General features: G+C 40.5%; 1 protein-coding gene across 4 annotated transcripts in view; it reads right to left on the bottom strand.

Moving 5' to 3' along the window:
- Positions 1-21,041, bottom strand: part of atp11b (ATPase phospholipid transporting 11B) — a 183,507-nt gene that overhangs the window by 142,560 nt on the left and 19,906 nt on the right. For all 4 annotated transcript variants that reach the window (XR_009816853.2, XR_009816854.2, XM_061975516.2 and 1 more), the window contains exons 2-4: positions 19,726-19,842; positions 10,702-10,791; positions 3,562-3,642 (exon numbers count right to left, since the gene is read on the bottom strand). Coding sequence is in view for 2 of the 4 variants with exons in the window: in XM_061975516.2 (XP_061831500.1) it covers positions 3,562-3,642; positions 10,702-10,791; positions 19,726-19,842 (288 nt within the window). In the remaining 2 variants the exon portion in view is untranslated. The remainder of the gene's footprint in view (positions 1-3,561; positions 3,643-10,701; positions 10,792-19,725; positions 19,843-21,041) is intronic.

The raw sequence follows: 21,041 nt of genomic DNA, 5'->3' as shown, positions 1-21,041 counted from the left end.
TATTACCTGATTCTGATGACTTGCATTGACTGTAATCAGACAGTAGTGCTGATAGCGTCCACGTTTTCAAATGGAGGAGAAAAAAAGTTCCTCCTCTCTGTCTAATACCACATGAAAGTGGTTGGTTTTTGGTATCTTATTTGTCCAGCTTCCATATTCGTTTTCACACACTTTACAAGAAATACATTGGCGGCAAATTCCGTAGCTTGCTAGCTTGTTTGCGCTGGCTTTCGGAGACTCTTATTTTGAAAGCTCAGGCGCGATGGAGCGGCACTTTTATTGTGAAGACAGGAACTGTGCAGTCAGTCTTTAGGCTTGTGACGGGATGTACGTTTGAAATTAAAAAGTGTCTTTTTTCCTTCACACTTTTGATTGATTGATTGAAACTTGTATTAGTAGATTGCACAGTACAGTACATATTCCGTACAATTGACCACTAAATGGTAACACCCCAATAAGTTTTTCAACTTGTTTAAGTCAGGTCATGTGACCGCCTGGCTCTGTTTGATTGGTCCAACGTCACCAGTGACTGCATCTGATTGGTGGAACGGAGTGAAACGTCACCAGTAACGCAGGCACTTTGAAGGTCTGTCTGACAGACCAAAACAAACAAAGCGTGCATTAACAGATCGATAAAAATTAGTAGCGAGTAGCGAGCTGAATGTAGATAAAAGTAGCAGAGTAAAAGTAGCGTTTCTTCTCTATAAATATACTCAAGTAAAAGTAAAAGTAAGTTGCATTAAAACTACTCTTAGAAGTACAATTTATCCCAAAAGTTACTCAAGTAGATGTAACGGAGTAAATGTAGCGCGTTACTACCCACCTCTGGTTTTAAAGTTTGTTTTTTTAAATAGATGGCAATTTTTGCCAGTCCTGATGTGTGTGTCAAACTTGGTGAGTTTTGAAGCATGTTAAGGGGGTAAAATTACAGCTCAAAGAGGCGGCGGAAAAATAATAATAAAACCTTACAATTACAATAGGGTCCTCTGTCCCAAAGGGACATTGCGGTCCCTAAAAATAGAATAAATAGGGAGAGCATTATACATATTTTTTTTCTCTGTTCAGCAATGAGAGTCAAGGATAGAGGACAGAGATCGAGGGGGAAAAGAGACAGGAATTAACTGGGTGAGAGGGAATTTATAAAGTCAGAAAAAGTTTTTAGCAAATGTGCTGATCCAACGCTTTGGCAAAATTCCTAAAAAAAATACATATTACGTATTTACGTAACCGATGACGTCGACTACGTCGACGCGTCGTTTCAGCCTTAGCTGAGTTAATCCATTTATTAAAATTACAGAGTAATATCAATGTTGTACGTGAATATTTATTTGCATGGAATGTGCAATACTACATCGTATTTTATTCAAGACAGGAGTTTTAAGTTTGTACTTTATTGATATGATTGATTTTTGTTACCATTTAATTATTTGTATCTTTTTATTGGAGCTTATGTATTTTTGCATGCAATGAGCAATGTGAAATGTTTATTTACAGAAGTGTTTTCTTCAATCCAGAAGTTTTAATTTTGCACTTTATTCATCTCAATGTAGGAGATTATTTTGTATTTGTATTAGGGCTGCAGCTAACGATTATTTTTCTATCGATTAATCTATAGATTATTTTTTTCGATTAATCGGTTAATCTATAGATTATTTTTTTGATTAATCTATATATTATTTTTCCTTTTACCGATTTTTTTTTTAATTTAAAATGAAGAGGAAAAAATAAATGTAGGCCAGTTTTTTCAAAAGGCATGGCTTTTATTTACAAAAAAAAAAGTATGGCCACTCAGTCAACATTGACAACAACATGACAAAATATTCTGTAACAATGTAAACATTTAAAACTTTTAACATTTAACAAAATTAAAAGTAGCTTATTTGCTTTTTAATGTGCAAATATAAAAGTAAACATCCAGTGCAAATCTTAATATTCTGGAATAGTATAAGCATTTCAAAAGTAAAAGTATTGCTTATTTTGCTTTAAAATGTGCAAAAATAAAGATAAACATCCAATACAAAAAAGTGCAAAACGGAAATATTCTGTAACAAGTGTAAACATTTCAACAAAAGTAAAAGTATTGCTTATTTGCTAAAATGTGCAAAAATAAAGCTAAACATCCAATACAAAAAAGTGTACAGTGTAAACATTTCAACAAAAGTAAAAGTATTGCTTATTTTGCTTAATAACACAACAATGATAGTATGATTAAAGTGAAAGTTAATTGTTGGTTTGTACATAGTATATGTAACTGTTAATGTTGTAAAAGGTATTTGCACAACTAATTGACGTTAGCGTTTGTGACACGTCTTGTGCCGTGGGGTTCTTTCAGGACCGACAGACTGAACGCCAGACGGCTTTGCCAGGTTTACAATCTTTTAATTTTACACAAAGTCTTTTCTCTTTCAACTGCGCGGATCGCGCACCTGGGCACGATTGCGGCGTCGCTCCCGGCGCGCCCCGCCTCGCCGCTCGCTCGCCGCCGCCGCCTCTCCACAGCGTTAAAGAGGAGCGCGTCTTTGTAAACACTGAACAGGCACGCCAAACGCGCCTCTCAGAGCGAAACGGTGCTTTAGTTTATGAATTTACAACGCAGATACAAATGACACATTCATGTTTTTGTGTAATAATGACAACGTATACGCACGCGGACGATTGACTTGTTGATGGTGATGGCAAGAACGCTGTCGGGGGTTTTCTTTTCAAATGTTCGTTCATAGCCGTTGTGCTGCTATGATAGGCCATTTCCGCTCGACACAGTGTGCATACAACAACATTATTAGGCCGTTTATTGAAATACTCCCACACTTTTGACGACTTTTGGCGTGCTTTTTTCCCCTCGCTCGCATCGTCTGCTTTGCGCTCCGCCATGACAGTAAAGTAGAGTGACGTAAATATGCGACGCGCCGACGCACAAAAACGGCGTCGACGTATTTACGTAACCGATGACGTCGACTACGTCGACGCGTCGTTTCAGCCTTAATTTGTATGCAATGCAATTACAGAAGTCCTCCCAGAAAAAGCTCTTAAGTTGTTTGAAAATGATTGCATAAAAAGTACAGGTCTGCAAAAGAAGACCATTGTACACATTTGAATGTTGCTAAGTTTTTGATCAAATACAATCAAAACTTGTTTTGAATTACCTCTGTCATTTCTATTCATTGGTTTCTTTAAACAATAGGGAAACAAATGGGGAAAAAAATTGTAAATCAAATTTTTTGTGAAAAATAATAGAATATATCTTTATTGTCATTGTACACCGAAATTGTAAGCAAAACTAATTTAGTGCAAATTCATAATAACACATAAAAACGTAAGAACATAGACAAATAGATAAAAATACATAAAAATACCAAGCACACAGCTCACATGCACAGTCAATCTTGACAAATATTTCATTTTTAGGCGATATTGCCCAGGATTAACTGTAACATCGTTATTACCAACACTGCAGGCAACACCAGTTTTAAAAGGAAAGAAAGAAAACATGCACACACACAGACATTGACAATACGCAACTCAATGAAGGAGAAGTCAATGAATGCTTATCAGTGCTCTCACCTGTTTTATGGCAGTCACTGTGATCACAAAGAAAAGAGGCAGACCGCTGGTGACTGGGGAAGTCGGGGTATCTATCATCAACTGAAAGACAAAAAGAGAGTAAACATGCAAGATTAATTCTCTTTTTATTAAGAATATTATGGGATAGTATAGCAGTTCTACTACAATAGACTAACTGTAATGTAAGGGATATTGGTTTACTGTATACAGTAGAACACAGACAAAGTTGGTTACTGCAACTAATGTTCAACTTCTTCTCTTCTGGGACTTTCTACAAGTGATTATAATGCTATTTGGTAACACTAGAAAAGAGCATCATTCACGAATACAAATAGACGGTGTAGACATTGAAAGGGAAAAAGAAACCAGATTTTTGGGAGTATTAATAGATGACAAAATGAACTGGAAATCTCATATACAAAATATACAACATAAGGTGGCAAAAAAACATTTCAATAATGAATAAAGCAAAATACGTCCTGGGCCAAAAATCACTTCATATTCTCTACTGCTCGCTAGTGTTACCATATCTGAGTTATTGTGCAGAAATATGGGGAAATAACTACAAATGTGCGCTACATTCGTTAACCGTGTTACAAAAAAGATCAACTAGACTGATACATAATGTTGGATATAGAGAACATACAAACACTTTATTTATCGAGTCAAAAATATTAAAGTTTGATTAATTGGTAAAATTGCAAACAGCTAAAATGATGTACTAAGCAAACTATAACCTGTTACCAAATAATGTACAACAATTCTTCTCAATTAAAGAGGAGAAATATAATCTTAGAGGAAAATGGTTCGTAGCTGTTATTTCTCAGGTTGAAAGTGACGTCGAGGAAGTTGACGGTTTGCTTGTTGGCTTCAATCGTGATCCGTAGGCCGTTCTCTTTGAAAACACATTTGGGACCTCAAAGACAATAATGTTGAATATTCAATAACATGGCAAATTCTTGCATCCAGCACACCTTACAATAGTGGTAATAAAAGATGCAACCTATGCTTGAAAGAGAAACTGTTTATTATATACCGTCCAGACCTGTCATCCCTCAACAAGCGCAGCGAAATTGTATCAGCATGCCGCCACAGACGGAAACACCTCCTAGGTAACACATGAGCCAAACACCACGCCCCTACGCCAGCCTGTACCCACCCACTCTGTGCCCTATATAAACCATGGTATGTGAATGCTTCCATTAAAATCTCCTGATGATTGAGGGAACCCCTCATGAAACAGGCCTGTAGAGATGAAGTAGTCTTGTGATTTTTTTCCCCCACACATACATATATTGCACTCTACTACGGTATCGAGCACTATTTTTTGGATAACCTTATTAAGGCATATATACTGTATATATATATATATATATATATATATATATATATATATATATATATATATATATATATATATATATATATATATATAAGGCGCAGCGGCTTATAGGGCGCATTAAAGGAGTCATATTATTATTATTTTTTTTTTTCTAAATGTAAAATACTTCCTTGTGGTCTACATAACATGTAATGGTGGTTATTTGGTCAAAATGTTGCATAAGATTATGTTTTACAGATCATCTTCAAGTCGCTTCCGGATGCGCCGATTTGTGGGTGGGTCTTATTTACGTGGCTCACCTTCGGCATCGTCTTTTCCCCGTCATCTTTGTTGTAGCGGTGTAGCGTGCAAGGACGGTAGTGGAAGAAGTGTCAAAAGACGGAAATAACTGTTTTAATGACATTCAGACTTTGCTTAAATCAATAACGGAGCAGCATCCGGAAACAACAACAACAGGAAATGTGTCCTGTGAAAAACCGTCCGACCGGAACTCTAATAACTAAAGTTCCTTGGGTGAATAATGTAAACTCACTACACCGGTATGTTTTAGCGCTTTCATGGCGAGTTTACTGACGGATATAAGTAAGAACTTTACACTACTTTATGTTAGAAATGGCAACAGCGGAGGATGAATGTCACATAAGAAGATAGAGGAAAAAGAAGAAGCTTATCGCAATTTTTCAGGACTTATACAGATCCCAAATACAGATCAGCAGGTACCAGAAGGTAAGAAAAGTTGCTCTTGCATAATGTTGCGAAACAAAACGCCAGATAATATGTCTTACCTTATACACACACCATAATAATACTCGTATGTTTAATGCGCCGACAATCTTTCAAGCGGTGCGGCTTCATAGTTTACCAAAGTCGTAGTAAAACGTGTTGATATATTTTTGAGCGCCGTGTGTAATGTTCTATATTTTCAATAGAACATTTAAAATGTTGGTGTTGTTTACTTGAGACATATTGCAATCATAGTGCTGTCTACACTTATCTCTTATGTTTGACTGCCATCTACTGGTCACACTTATCATTACACCGTGCACCAAATAAAAAAGCTTCGAGGTGACTAAGCTCAACCAAACGTATTCCTTACATTAGGCGCACCGGGTTATAAGGCGCACTGTCGAGTTTTGAGGAAAAAAGGATATTAAGTGCGCCTTATAGTCCGGATGATACGGTACATTTAAATTAGCTTTTGCGGAAAGTTAAGAAGAAAAAAAAGGATTTTATTCTGAGGAGCAAAATATGACTTAAGCTTCACTGACAAGTTGAGTGGGTGAAAATGTAGCCTTTTAGACAGAGTCAACTCAATTGCTTGGGCTTCACTACACAGGCCCAAATAAATCTGGAGAGGTCTGAACATTTGTAAGCCAGATTTGTCTTGAGCGGGTTGATTGATGCTTTGTGAAGTGCTAATGCTTAAGGATAGTAAAAAAAAAAGCTCCCAATTTTACTAAGTGTGAAGGCACAACATTTTCATACAGAACTAGACTTTTAACTGGTGCCCAGAAGTTGATGAGTCACTAATGCTCTCCTGCCCAAACAAGACACACATTTATGTATCCAGAGGAGGAAAGAATCAAGCCAGAGTGCCTCGTCATCACTACGAGACTCGGGGCAACATCCGCCTTCATGAACAAATAATGAGCATGTTCGTGTGTGAGGGTCTGAGTGTGTGTTTGTGTGTGTGTGTGTGTGTGTGTGTGTGTGTGTGTGTGTGTGTGTGTGTGTGTGTGTGTGTGTGAACTGGCAATGCTTACTTAATGGGGACATCGCTCTGTTTACACCAGGGGTGCTCATTACGTCGATCGCGAGCTACCGGTCGAACTCGGAAGGTGTGTCAGTCGATCACCAGCCAGGCATTAAAAAAATAGTCCTAAAAATGAGCGATCATAAATCTTCACTATGACGTCACTTCCGTCACTTGATTGACATTCACGGCACCCGAGGGTCTTCTGAGATGACGCTGGCTGCTGCCAGCTCATTAAAATTACCGACTGGAAGACGAGAAACACTTTATTTCAACAGACTCTGGCGCCGTACCTGTCGTCAAAACTCCAAAAACCAACTGCACAGTTGCACAGTTGCGCTAACAAAATAGGAGTCTCAGAAAGCTGGCGTGCACAAGCTAGCAAGCTACGGAGTTTGCCGACAATGCATTTCTTGTAAAGTGAATACAAAGAAGTACGGAAGCTGGACAAATAAGATGCCAAAAAGCAACCACTTTCATGTGGTATTGGACAGAAAGGAGGACTTTTTTTCTCCTCCATTCGAAAATGCGGACCTTATCAGCACCACTGCATAATCAATGCAAGTCATCAGAATCAGGTAATACACCAACTTATATTCTTGTCTTCATGAAAGAAAGGAATCTATATGTGTTAAACATGCTTGTATTATCATTAAACACCTTTTACTTGTTAACAATATTAACTATATGTGTTAAACATGCTTGTATTATCTTTAAACACCTTTAACTTGTTAACAATATTAACTATATGTGTTAAACATGCTTGTATTATCTTTAACCACCTTTAAGTTGTTAACAATATTAACTTTATGTGTTAAACATGCTTGTATTATCTTTAAACACCTTTAACTTGTTAACAATATTAACTATATGTGTTAAACATGCTTGTATTATCTTTAACCACCTTTAAGTTGTTAACAATATTAACTTTATGTGTTAAACATGCTTGTATTATCTTTAAACACCTTTAACTTGTTAACAATATTAACTATATGTATTAAACATGCTTGTATTATCTTTAAACACCTTTAACTTATTAACAATATTAACTATATGTGTTAAACATGCTTGTATTATCTTTAAACACCTTTAACTTATTAACAATATTAACTATATGTGTTAAACATGCTTGTATTATCTTTAAACACCTTTAACTTGTTAACAATATTAACTATATGTATTAAACATACTTGTATTATCATTAAACACCTTTAATTTATTAACAATATTAACTATATGTGTTAAACATGCTTGCATTATCATTAAACACCTTTAACTTGTTAACAAAAACACATATTTCATAAATAAGTAAATATAAATTATATATATGAATGAGGTAGATCCCCACGACTTGATCAATTGAAAAGTAGCTCGCCTGCAGAAAAAGTGTGAGCACCCCTGGTTTACACAGTCACCTTTAGGGGATCTCTGACGGTATGGGTACAAAAAAAACAGGTCCCCTAAAGGGAAACCTTTTTAAATGATAGTCAGATCCATTCTGAAGATGCCTGAGTGATTTTTAAGCTTTGGCCCATAAAACATGTTTACTGGTTAGTTTGAATGTGAGACATTTGCACAGCAATCTGGTTTAGCGTTTCTTAGGATGACATTTTCATACAGCATGATTATAAAACTTTGTTACCTTAAAGTATGATTCACATTCAGAATTTTCCATCCTTCTATATATGGTAGTTGGAGTTGCAGACAACTTCATTACTGCTAAATAGCAGTTTTCAGTAATGTCACAGAAGATGCAGGATTTGCTTTAACATTTAAGTGGTGAAACGTTCTATACAAGGACAGCTGTAGTTCTGTATTCTGAGGATCAGGTCATATTTAATTTGAACTTTTTTATTTTTTTCACGTACAAATTTCAGCGGTCGCAGAGGCAACAACTCGGACATGGGAGGAGTTTGGTGAGGCCATGGAAAACGACTTCCGGACGGCTTCGAAGCAATTCTGGACCACCATCCGCCGCCTCAGGAAGGGGAAGCAGTGCACTATCAACACCGTGTATGGCGAGGATGGTGTTCTGCTGACCTCGACTGCGGATGTTGTGGATCGGTGGAGGGAATACTTCGAAGACCTCCTTAATCCCACCAACACGTCTTCCTATGAGGAAGCAGTGCCTGGGGAGTCTGTGGTGGGCTCTCCTATTTCTAGGGCTGAGGTTGCTGAGGTAGTTAAAAAGCTCCTCGGTGGCAAGGCCCCCGGGGTGGATGAGATCTGCCCGGGGTTCCTTAAGGCTCTGGATGCTGTGGGGCTGTCTTGGTTGACAAGACTCTGCAGCATCGCGTGGACATCGGGGGCAGTACCACTGGATTGGCAGACCGGGGTGGTGGTTCCTCTCTTTAAGAAGGGGAACCGGAGGGTGTGTTCTAACTATCATGGGATCACACTCCTCAGCCTTCCCGGTAAGGTCTATTCAGGTGTACTGGAGAGGAGACTACGCCGGATAGTCGAACCTCGGATTCAGGAGGAACAGTGTGGTTTTCGTCCTGGTCGTGGAACTGTGGACCAGCTCTATACTCTCGGCAGGGTCCTTGAGGGTGCATGGGAGTTTGCCCAACCAGTCTACATGTGTTTTGTGGACTTGGAGAAGGCATTCGACCGTGTCCCTCGGGAAGTCCTGTGGGGAGTGCTCAGAGAGTACGGGGTGTCGGACTGCCTGATTGTGGCAGTCCGCTCCCTGTATGATCAGTGCCAGAGCTTGGTCCGCATTGCCGGTAGTAAGTCGGACACGTTTCCAGTGAGGGTTGGACTCCGCCAAGGCTGCCCTTTGTCACCGATTCTGTTCATAACTTTTATGGACAGAATTTCTAGGCGCAGTCAAGGCGTTGAGGGGATCTGGTTTGGTGGCTGCAGGATTAGGTCTCTGCTTTTTGCAGATGATGTGGTCCTGATGGCTTCATCTGGCCAGGATCTTCAGCTCTCACTGGATCGGTTCGCAGCTGAGTGTGAAGCGACTGGGATGAGAATCAGCACCTCCAAGTCCGAGTCCATGGTTCTCGCCCGGAAAAGGGTGGAGTGCCATCTCCGGGTTGGGGAGGAGATCTTGCCCCAAGTGGAGGAGTTCAAGTACCTCGGAGTCTTGTTCACGAGTGAGGGAAGAGTGGATCGTGAGATCGACAGGCGGATCGGTGCGGCGTCTTCAGTAATGCGGACGCTGTATCGATCCGTTGTGGTGAAGAAGGAGCTGAGCCGGAAGGCAAAGCTCTCAATTTACCGGTCGATCTACGTTCCCATCCTCACCTATGGTCACGAGCTTTGGGTTATGACCGAAAGGACAAGATCACGGGTACAAGCGGCCGAAATGAGTTTCCTCCGCCGGGTGGCGGGGCTCTCCCTTAGAGATAGGGTGAGAAGCTCTGTCATCCGGGAGGAGCTCAAAGTAAAGCCGCTGCTCCTCCACATGGAGAGGAGCCAGATGAGGTGGTTCGGGCATCTGGTCAGGATGCCACCCGAACGCCTCCCTAGGGAGGTGTTTAGGGCACGTCCGACCGGTAGGAGGCCGTGGGGAAGACCCAGGACACGTTGGGAAGACTATGTCTCCCGGCTGGCCTGGGAACGCCTCGGGGTCCCACAGGAAGAGCTGGACGAAGTGGCTGGGGAGAGGGAAGTCTGGGCTTCCCTGCTTAGGCTGCTACCCCCGTGACCTCAGATAAGCGGAAGAAGATGGATGGATGGATGGATGTACAAATTTGTGTGAATTATGCCAAATTATTTAAATTTGGTCCCCATGAACCATATGAAGTCTTTTTCCCCAGGGTCCCCAGTAAGAATGATCGGCACATTACTTCATCAATCCAGAGATTTAAAAACGTGTATGAGCTAACTGGGCAGTGGACATTTTACACCATTTTTTTAATGCCTCCACAACCTGTAGAAAGGGTGGTCCCCACAAGTCATGATCAAAAACTTGGTCCCCATTTCAAATGATAACCAGTATGTATGTGTGTGTGTGTGTGTGTGTGTGTGTGTGTGTGTGTGTGTGTGTGTGTGTGTGTGTGTGTGTGCGTGTGTGTGCGTGTGTGTGTGTGATTACCTGTACAAGGAAGATGATAAGAAAATAAAAGTTGGCTATCCTTCTGAACTGTTCGAACAAATTCTTGGGGACAAAATTCCAAATGGTATACTGCAATAAAAGGAGAGAACAACATTTTGATGTTAAAGTACATCCACATTGCAGACATGTTGCCTCCACTCCACTGCAGATAATCGCATGCTTCTTGCTCACGTAATCACAACATTCTGTATCGGTGGCCGAAATTTCTGTGCATCACTAATTGTCATGGTAATGACACCCGTGTTTTATCAGGTGTTCATTTGTCTGCTACTCGACGTAAATATTGCCATGTTTTGAATGTTGTTTTGATTTTAAAATTGCTCATTATGAGCTTGGATAGTAGTCTGTTTATTTAAATTCGTATTACTTATGTGATTTTATTCCATATTTGTTTCCACTACCGCACCTTAAGTTGGAGTCCTTAATCTCGTTATATGCAGATATAATGACAATAAAGTCCATTCTATTCTATTTTATTCTAGCCAAAGCGGCTGTATGTAGCAAGTAAACTACGTCAGACCAGCAGCTAGGGTTGCAAAATTCCGGGAATATTCAAACTTGGAAACTTTCCATGGGAATTAACGGGAATATATGGGAATTAATGGGAATAAACATTGAATGCAACATGCTAGATCTTACAGCATGATTATTAGCTAAAACAACCTGATTTAATGCAAATTCAGTAGAATTTCAACCCTTCACTGTGCATTCCTCCATCACATGCACAGATAATTCCCAGCATGCTACACACTACAGCAGGGCTATTGAGGCCACACTAGTATTTGCGCTCAAAGATTTCATCCAGTCAGGTAAGTGTTGATGATATTACTGGGGTAAATATATTTGATCTATGGTATTTAAGTGTAATAGAGGTGTAATTTGCTTGTTACTTTATGACTGTAGATTACTCCAGCAGACTTCCACTCAAGCTAGCTAGCTGTTCCTGTACTTGTTAAATGATTTTGGGGCCAATATCTCTAGCTAGCTAGGTTTATGTACCACCACAGTCTCATAATGAACCGAAAATATTTCTCCGTTAGCCATGATGCTAATTTTTTCTGTTAATTCCCATTCATTTATGCTGACAACGTTAGCGATCAGAATTGACCTTTTTTGTGACCTGTAAAGTTCAACTAGCAAATACTAAATCAAAAGGTGTAGTTTCCTCTGCCTTCTGTTCTGCTAGCCATTCTGTTGTCAAACAAGAATGTAGCTTGTAGTTTGATTTAGCATGCTGATTGACTGTTCATTTATTCATCTAGCCCAGGGGTCGGCAACCCGCGGCTCCAGAGCCGCATGCGGCTCTTTGATCACTCTGATGCGGCTCAGCAGCTTACCGTATTTTCCGCACTATTCGCCGCACCTAAAAACCACAAATTTACTCAAAAGCTGACAGTGCGGCTTATAACCCGGTGCGCTTTATATATGGATTAATATTAAGATTCATTTTCATAAAGTTTCGGTCTCGCAACTACGGTAAACAGCCGCCATCTTTTTTCCCCGTAGAAGAGGAAGTGCTTCTTCTTCTACGCAAGCAACCGCCAAGGAAAGCACCCGCCCCCATAGAAGAGGAAGCGCTTCTTCTTCTACTGTAAGCAACCACCCGCCCCCGTAGAAGAAGAAGAAGCGCGCGGATATTACGTTTCATTTCCTTTGTGTGTTTACATCTGTAAAGACCACAAAATGGCTCCTACTAAGCGACAGGTTTCCGGTTCATGAAAAGACGCAATCTCTCCATCCGCACACGGACTACAATTACACAGCAACTGCCTAAAGACTTTCAAGAAAAGCTGGCTACTTTCCGTGCATATTGTAAAAACAAGATAGCTGAAAAAAAGATCCGGCCAGAGAACATTATCAACATGGACGAGGTTCCACTGACTTTTGATATTCCTGTGAACCGCACTGTGGATACAACGGGAGCACGTACGGTGAATATTCGCACCACAGGGAATGAGAAGTCATCCTTCACTGTGGTTCTAGCTTGCCATGCTAATGGCCAGAAACTTCCACCCATGGTGATATTCAAAAGGAAGACCTTGCCAAAAGAGACCTTTCCAGCCGGCGTCATCATAAAAGCTAACTCGAAGGGATGGATGGATGAAGAAAAGATGAGCGAGTGGTTAAGGTAAGTTTACGCGAAGAGGCCGTGTGGATTTTTTCACGCAGCTCCGTCCATGTTGATATACGACTCCATGCACGCCCACATCACGCTGGTTTTTAATATATTATTAAAGTTTGACTGACCTATCTGACTGTTTTTTTGACATTCCTTTAGCGCAGTTAGATGCGGCTTATAACACGGGGCGGCTTATAGGTGGACAAAGTTTTGAAATATGCCGTTCATTGAAGGCGCGGCTTATAACCCAGGGCGGCTTATGGTGCGGAAAATACGGTACTTGCTGAACCCCCCAATTTTCCCGTGAGAATTCCGGATTTCAGTGCCTCTCGCAGAAAATTCCCGGGATTAATATTCACAGATTTTCGCCCTTATTATAAGGGCGTGCCATGATGGTACAACATTTGGCGCCCTCTACAATCTGCATTAACAGCGTGCCAGCCCAACACTTGTTATACAATATGCATCTTCTGCTTGCACACGTACGTGACAGCAAGGCATACTTGGTCAACAGCCACACAGGTTACACTGACGGTGACCATACAAAACAACTTTAACACTCTTACTAATAATGCGCCACACTTTGAACCAAAACCAAACACGTATGACAAACACATTTCGGGAGAACATCTGCACCTTAACACAACATAAACACAACAGAACAAACACCCAGAATCCCATGCAGCCCTGACTCTTCCGGGCTACATTATACACCCCTGCTACCACCAAACCCCGCCCCCACCCCAACCCTGCTCCCTCACACATCAAACCCCCCCCCCCCCCCTCTCTCTGTGCGTCGGTTGAGGTGGGGGGGGGGTGTATAATGTATCCCGGAAGAGTTAGGGCTGCATGGGATTCTGGGTATTTGTCCTGTTGTGTTTATGTTGTGTTACGGTGCAGATGTTCTCCCGAAATTTGTTTGTCATTCTTGTTTGGTGTGGGTTCACAGTAAGGCTGAAACGACGCGTCGACGTAGTCGACGTCATCGGTTACGTAAATACGTCGACGCCGTTTTTGTGCGTCGGCGCGTCGCATATTTACGTCACACTACTTTACTGTCATGGCGGAGCGCAAAGCAGACGATGCGAGCGAGGGGAAAAAAGCACGCCAAAAGTCGTCAAAAGTGTGGGAGTATTTCAATAAACGGCCTAATAATGTTGTTGTATGCACACTGTGTCGAGCGGAAATGGCCTATCATAGCAGCACAACGGCTATGAACGAACATTTGAAAAGAAAACCCCCGACAGCGTTCTTGCCATCACCATCAACAAGTCAATCGTCCGCGTGCGTATACGTTGTCATTATTACACAAAAACATGAATGTGTCATTTGTATCTGCGTTGTAAATTCATAAACTAAAACACCGTTTCGCTCTGAGAGGCGCGTTTGGCGTGCCTGTTCAGTGTTTACAAAGACGCGCTCCTCTTTAACGCTGTGGAGAGGCGGCGGCGGCGAGCGAGCGGCGAGGCGGGGCGCGCCGGGAGCGACGCCGCAATCGTGCCCAGGTGCGCGATCCGCGCAGTTGGAAGAGAAAAGACTTTGTGTAAAATTAAAAGATTGTAAACCTGGCAAAGCCGTCTGGCGTTCAGTCTGTCGGTCCTGAAAGAACCCCACGGCACAAGACGTGTCACAAACGCTAACGTTAATTAGTTGTGCAAATACCTTTTACAACATTAACAGTTACATATACTATGTACAAACCAACAATTCACTTTCACTTTAATCATACTATCATTGTTGTGTTATTAAGCAAAATAAGCAATACTTTTACTTTTGTTGAAATGTTTACACTGTACACTTTTTTGTATTGGATGTTTAGCTTTATTTTTGCACATTTTAGCAAATAAGCAATACTTTTACTTTTGTTGAAATGTTTACACTTGTTACAGAATATTTCCGTTTTGCACTTTTTTGTATTGGATGTTTATCTTTATTTTTGCACATTTTAAAGCAAAATAAGCAATACTTTTACTTTTGAAATGCTTATACTATTCCAGAATATTAAGATTTGCACTGGATGTTTACTTTTATATTTGCACATTAAAAAGCAAATAAGATACTTTTAATTTTGTTAAATGTTAAAAGTTTTAAATGTTTACATTGTTACAGAATATTTTGTCATGTTGTTGTCAATGTTGACTGAGTGGCCATACTTTTTTTTTGTAAATAAAAGCCATGCCTTTTGAAAAAACTGGCCTACATTTATTTTTTCCTCTTCATTTTAAATTTAAAAAAAAATCGGTAAAAGGAAAAATAATCTATAGATTAATCGAAAAAAATAATCTATAGATTAACCGATTAATCGAAAAAATAATCTATAGATTAATCGATAGAAAAATAATCGTTAGCTGCAGCCCTAGTTCACAGTGTGGCGCATTATTAGTAAGAGTGTTAAAGTTTTGGTTTTTTTATACCGCCACCGTCAGTGTGACCTGTGTGGTTGTTGAGTAAGTATGCCTTGCTGTCACCTACGTGAGCAAGCAGAAGCCCCATACAACGTGTGACTGATCAGGCACGCTGGCTGTAGCGGCCGCTATATGCTGTACTAACACGGCACGCATGACGCTGACAAGCGCCATTCATTTAGCTTTCAAATTCCACATAAAGGTGTGGGCAGCGTGTCTGAGACCCCTGGTTTATACATAGGACAAAGCAAAAAAATAAATAAATTGTATGCAGTGTTATTTCATTTAAAATTTCAAAAAATTTTTGCGGCTCCCATCGTTTCTATAATTTTTGAAACTAGTCAAAATGGTTCTTTGACTGGTAAAGGTTGCCGACCCCTGATCTAGCCTATTTCTATTCATTTGTCCATCAGTCAAATATTTTTAAAGACTACTTCAATTGTTTAGCTGACTATTTATATCTGTGTGTGGCATTGCATTAGTGTTTTACAAGAATAAATACATACAAACATAATAATGCCACATACACCATCTGATGTGTGGACACATTTCACCCCAACCAAAGTAGGCGGAGAGGATGTGTACATTTGCAAATACTGTGCAAAGAGCTACGTCAAAAATGCCACAAAGATGCAGCAGCATATAGACAAGTGCCCAATAATATGTAATTATTGCATACTTGCCAACCTTGAGACCTCCAATTTCGGGAAGTGGGGGGTGGGTGTTGGGGGCGTGGTTAAGAGGGGAGGAGTATATTTACAGCTAGAATTCACCAAGTCAAGTATTTCATACATATATATATATATATACCCCCGCGACCGCGAAGGGAATAAGCGGTAGTTAGTTAGTGAGTGAGTGAGTGAGTGAGTGAGTGAGTGAGTGAGTGGGTGGGTGGGTGGATGGATGGATGGATGGATGGATGGATGGATGGATGGATAGTGAGTGAGTGAGTGAGTGGGTGGGTGGGTGGATGGATGGATGGATGGATGGATAGTGAGTGAGTGAGTGAGTGAGTGGGTGGGTGGGTGGGTGGGTGGGTGGATGGATGGATGGATGGATGGATGTATATATATATATATATATATATACACACACACATATACATATATATATATATATATATATATATATGTATATGTATGTGTGGGAAAAAAATCACAAGACTATTGCGCTCTACTACGGTATCGAGCACTATTTTTTGGATAACCTTATTAAGACATATATATATATATATATATATATATATAAATAAAAGAAATACTTGAATTTCAGTGTTCATTTATTTACACATATACACACACATAACACTCATCTACTCATTGTTGAGTTAAGGGTTGAATTGTCCATCCTTGTTCTATTCTCTGTCACTATCTTTCTAACCATGCTGAACACCCTCTCTGATGATGCATTGCTGTGTGGCACGCACAAAAGTGCTTTCATCAAATGCACTAGATGGCAGTATTGTCCTGTTTAAGAGTGTCACAACATTGCTGTTTACGGCAGACGGACTGCTTTACTGTAGACGTTCTTTATATTGTGGGAAAGCGGACTCAGGTCCGCATGGAGCTGGAGGGGGCGTGGCCTCCAGCTCCGCCTGAATTTCGGGAGAAAATTTGTCCCGGGAGGTTTTCGGGAGAGGCGCTGAATTTCGGGAGTCTCCCGGAAAATCCGGGAGGGTTGGCAAGTATGAATTATTGTAATTACCCATTAATTCCCATATATTCCCATTAATTCCCATGGACCGTGTCCAACTTTGAATAATCAAAAAATGGTCAATATTTTCAAACTACTTGTGCTTAAATTCCTGTGGAGAGTTTCCGGTAAATTTCCGGAAACTTTCCACCCCTTTGCAACACTACTAGCAGCAAACAAACTTCACTACAATGTTTTATTTAGTTTACTTCTAAAATTTATATTAGCCATGTCACAAATGTTATTTTTGTATTGTAAAGTCGCTCATTATGAAGACCTAGGTAACGCAACTACTGTACATATTATACCTTATGGATACTGTGTTGTTCGCTTTTTATAGCTTATTATCTGTCTAATAATAACAATAATAACACACACTAAGCAAAGAGGGGTGATGATATAGCGGTAAACAAGTTGTGTCTCATTTCTTAGGGCGTTTTTTTTTTTACCACTATGTCTTGGCCCTCTGTTTCGAGGGGGGACGGCTGGGGGTAATCCTTAATCTCGTTATATGCTAATATAATGACAATAAAGTCCATTCTATTCAAAGGGTGCAGGGTTAAGCATTAAAATTGGGATTCAGCCTTAGTATTTGGTGGAAAACACCATTGTTTGCAAGCACAGAGATACCACATTTCTTGTAGTTGGTCATCACATCTTAGGAAAGACTTTTGTCTACTCCTCTTTACAGACACACTTCAAATCTGTGTCCAAATTATTTTAAATCTTCTTGCTGATTGGAGCCTATTACAGTCCTGTGCAGGTCTACAATCGTTCCCCTGAGGCCTTTTCTCAACACTTTGGTCTTGCCCAGGGTGTTGGAAGGATTTAAATAGAAGATTTGAGTTGAGCATATGAGCACTGGACTTTCCTAAAACTGTGTTTACCACATCATTTCCCCATTGTGGGATAAATACAGTATATGCTATCTAACTACAACTACTACTTATTTCCCTTAATCAAATACTAATTAATAAATAACCTTTATTTCATGTCCTTATTTCAGAATATTTTGAATCTCCTGTCTCTTTCTGATGATGAACCTACAATAAATATAATTCTGGACTGTTCATATATTAAAAAGGTACAAACATACCCTGTCCTTTGAAAAGCTACACTACTATTTGTCAGAATAATTGTATCTAAGTTATCACACAACTTTGTGTTACATTGAGTTCAGCTCGCCCGGCGAGAAGACAAAAGCTGTCTTTGATCCTACCAAGAAGAAGGCTTGTCAAACTCCACTGTGTAGGATGGGAAGCAACATGAAGGTGTTATGTTTCTAAAATCTTGACCCGAGAACTACAAAGCGGAGAGGAAGCAGGACCAGACTCCCCTCCAGGCGACCTTTTCTTTGAACTGTTTGTAATCAAAGGCGATGGCTGTTTACGACCCCCCTCCCTTAGAAACAGCTGTTGCCATGTACCGTATTTTCCGCACTATAAGGCGCACCTAAAAACCACAAATTTTCTCAAAAGCTGACAGTGCGCCTTATAACCCGGTGCGCTTTATATATGGATTAATATTAAGATTCATTTTCATAAAGTTTCGGTCTCGCAACTACGGTAAACAGCCGCCATCTTTTTTCCCCGTAGAAGAGGAAGTGCTTCTTCTTCTACGCAAGCAACCGCCAAGGTAAGCACCCGCCCCCATAGAACAGGAAGCGCTTCTTCTTCTACTGTAAGCAACCACACGCCCGCGTAGAAGAAGAAGAAGCGCGCGAATATTACGTTTCATTTCCTTTGTGTGTTTACATCTGTAAAGACCACAAAATGGCTCCTACTAAGCGACAGGGATCCGGTTCATGAAAAGACGCAATCTCTCCATCCGCACACGGATTACTATTTCACAGCAACTGCCTAAAGACTTTCAAGAAAAGCTGGCTACTTTCCGTGCATATTGTAAAAACAAGATAGCTGAAAAAAAGATCCGGCCAGAGAACATTATCAACATGGACGAGGTTCCACTGACTTTTGATATTCCTGTGAACCGCACTGTGGATACAACGGGAGCACGTACGGTGAATATTCGCACCACAGGGAATGAGAAGTCATCCTTCACTGTGGTTCTAGCTTGCCATGCTAATGGCCAGAAACTTCCACCCATGGTGATATTCAAAAGGAAGACCTTGCCAAAAGAGACCTTTCCAGCCGGCGTCATAAAAGCTAACTCGAAGGGATGGATGAAGAAAAGATGAGCGAGTGGTTAAGGTAAGTTTACGCGAAGAGGCCGGGTGGCTTTTTTCACGCAGCTCCGTCCATGTTGATATACGACTCCGTGCGCGCCCACATCACGCTGGTTTTTAATATATTATTAAAGTTTGACTGACCTATCTGACTGTTTTTTTGACATTCCTTTAGCGCAGTTAGATGCGGCTTATAACACGGGGCGTCTTATAGGTGGACAAAGTTTTGAAATATGCCGTTCATTGAAGGCGCGGCTTATAACCCAGGGCGCCTTATGGTGCGGAAAATACGGTAATCAGGGAAAGTCCAAATAAAAGAGGAGGCGTACAATCTTTCGTCAGAGCGTGTTGGAACACTGTATGAAGGTACAGGTGTACGCGCTCTCCTCAATTGAGCCACATTTAATTCTGTCTCTGTTTAATTCCTTGCTTCTTGTCTTGTTTAATAGATGTCATCAGTGTTTGAACCTGACACTATTATTAACTGGTTGCAAAAATGTGAGGGTTGTTACTTTTTTGAGATACTACATATAGACCATTACTGACAACCACATTTAAACACGATAAGACAAGTACAAATACACAACACAGAAAAAAAATACCTTGGATGAAATAATTCTGTTATCAGCAAAACGTTGAGGTATGTAGTGGCCATGCTGGGGAAAGCGGTTCGCAACGTAAATTGTCCTGGTGTCACTTTGATGGGGGGGGTCAAAGCCCTAGAAACAGCGAAACAGAGAGCCAGAGATTAAGAGAGGAACAAAATGTGGAACAGAAGACAGAACAGTAGGGGGTAAGAATAAAATACATAAAGTTATTTACATGAAACCTCAACCAGCAGGCTTCCTAAAATGCATTATGCCATACTATATTACGTTTTTCAAGTCACTTTGTTAGACAGTCTGAAAGGCTCACAATTACAGCCAGCTACAAGATTAGTCAAATATTAATTTCCACACCAGTTACACTACATATTGTCGCTTAATCACCGTTTGAATATGGGTTATGGTGGCATAAAAACACAAACAAAAATATTGACAAAAAAATTCTGAGATCCGAATAATGAGGTGTAGGGATGTCCCGATCCGATATTTGGATCGGATCGGCCGCCGATATTTGCCAAAAAATGCGTATCGGCAAGGCATGGGAAAATGCTGATCCAGATCCAGTTAAAAAAACAACAACTCCGCTTCGTGTTTTCCAACGCACCTATTTAAATAATACATTCCACTTTTCTGCTGCTCCCTAATTTCTGTTCCGCATTTTCCAGCACACCTTCAACACATCCACAGGTCTGTGGAATCTCACGCAGTTGCTTTTAGCTGCTGGCATTACACGACAGGCTCTTCTCACTCTTTCCTGTGTCTCCCTCTCACAGACAGCAAGCGCACCTTCTTACACACGTCACATACTGTCACGTCATACGTCACATACGTATACGTCCTCTCCCAGAAGAGAGGTAGCAGCATGGCTAACGTTAGCTGTGATGCTAGCGCAGCTGTGTGACCAACGTTCTCTCTAAGGTGCGCGCCTGTGCAATTGTGCACTGCTCAAACGTCCTCTGCGCATAGCAAATCTATGCCACGCACAAAATCAAATAAAAAAATAAGCGCATAACAATTTTCGACACACGGACACGACAGAGAAAACCGTTTTCGTCATCATTGTTCAAATATTGTGACGTCTGTCGAGACACTTATCTCCATTCGGTGCCACACGCCCACACCATCAAAATGCAGAGGCAAAAATTTCCAGATCAACACCGTATGAAAAAATTCGTGATTTTTTTAGTTGTGATTTCCTTCTCTGCATGAAAGTTTAAAAGTAGCATATATTAATGCAGTATGAAGAAGAATGTTTTAATGTAGACATGCAAGCCTTGAAAGACAATTTTGAAAATCAAGACTACATTTCCTGC

Source organism: Nerophis lumbriciformis, linkage group LG14, assembly GCF_033978685.3.
Source record: "Nerophis lumbriciformis linkage group LG14, RoL_Nlum_v2.1, whole genome shotgun sequence".
Classification (NCBI taxonomy): domain Eukaryota; kingdom Metazoa; phylum Chordata; class Actinopteri; order Syngnathiformes; family Syngnathidae; genus Nerophis; species Nerophis lumbriciformis.
The sequence above is the reverse complement of the archived record's forward strand: the minus strand, read 5'-3'. Positions and strand labels throughout refer to the sequence as shown.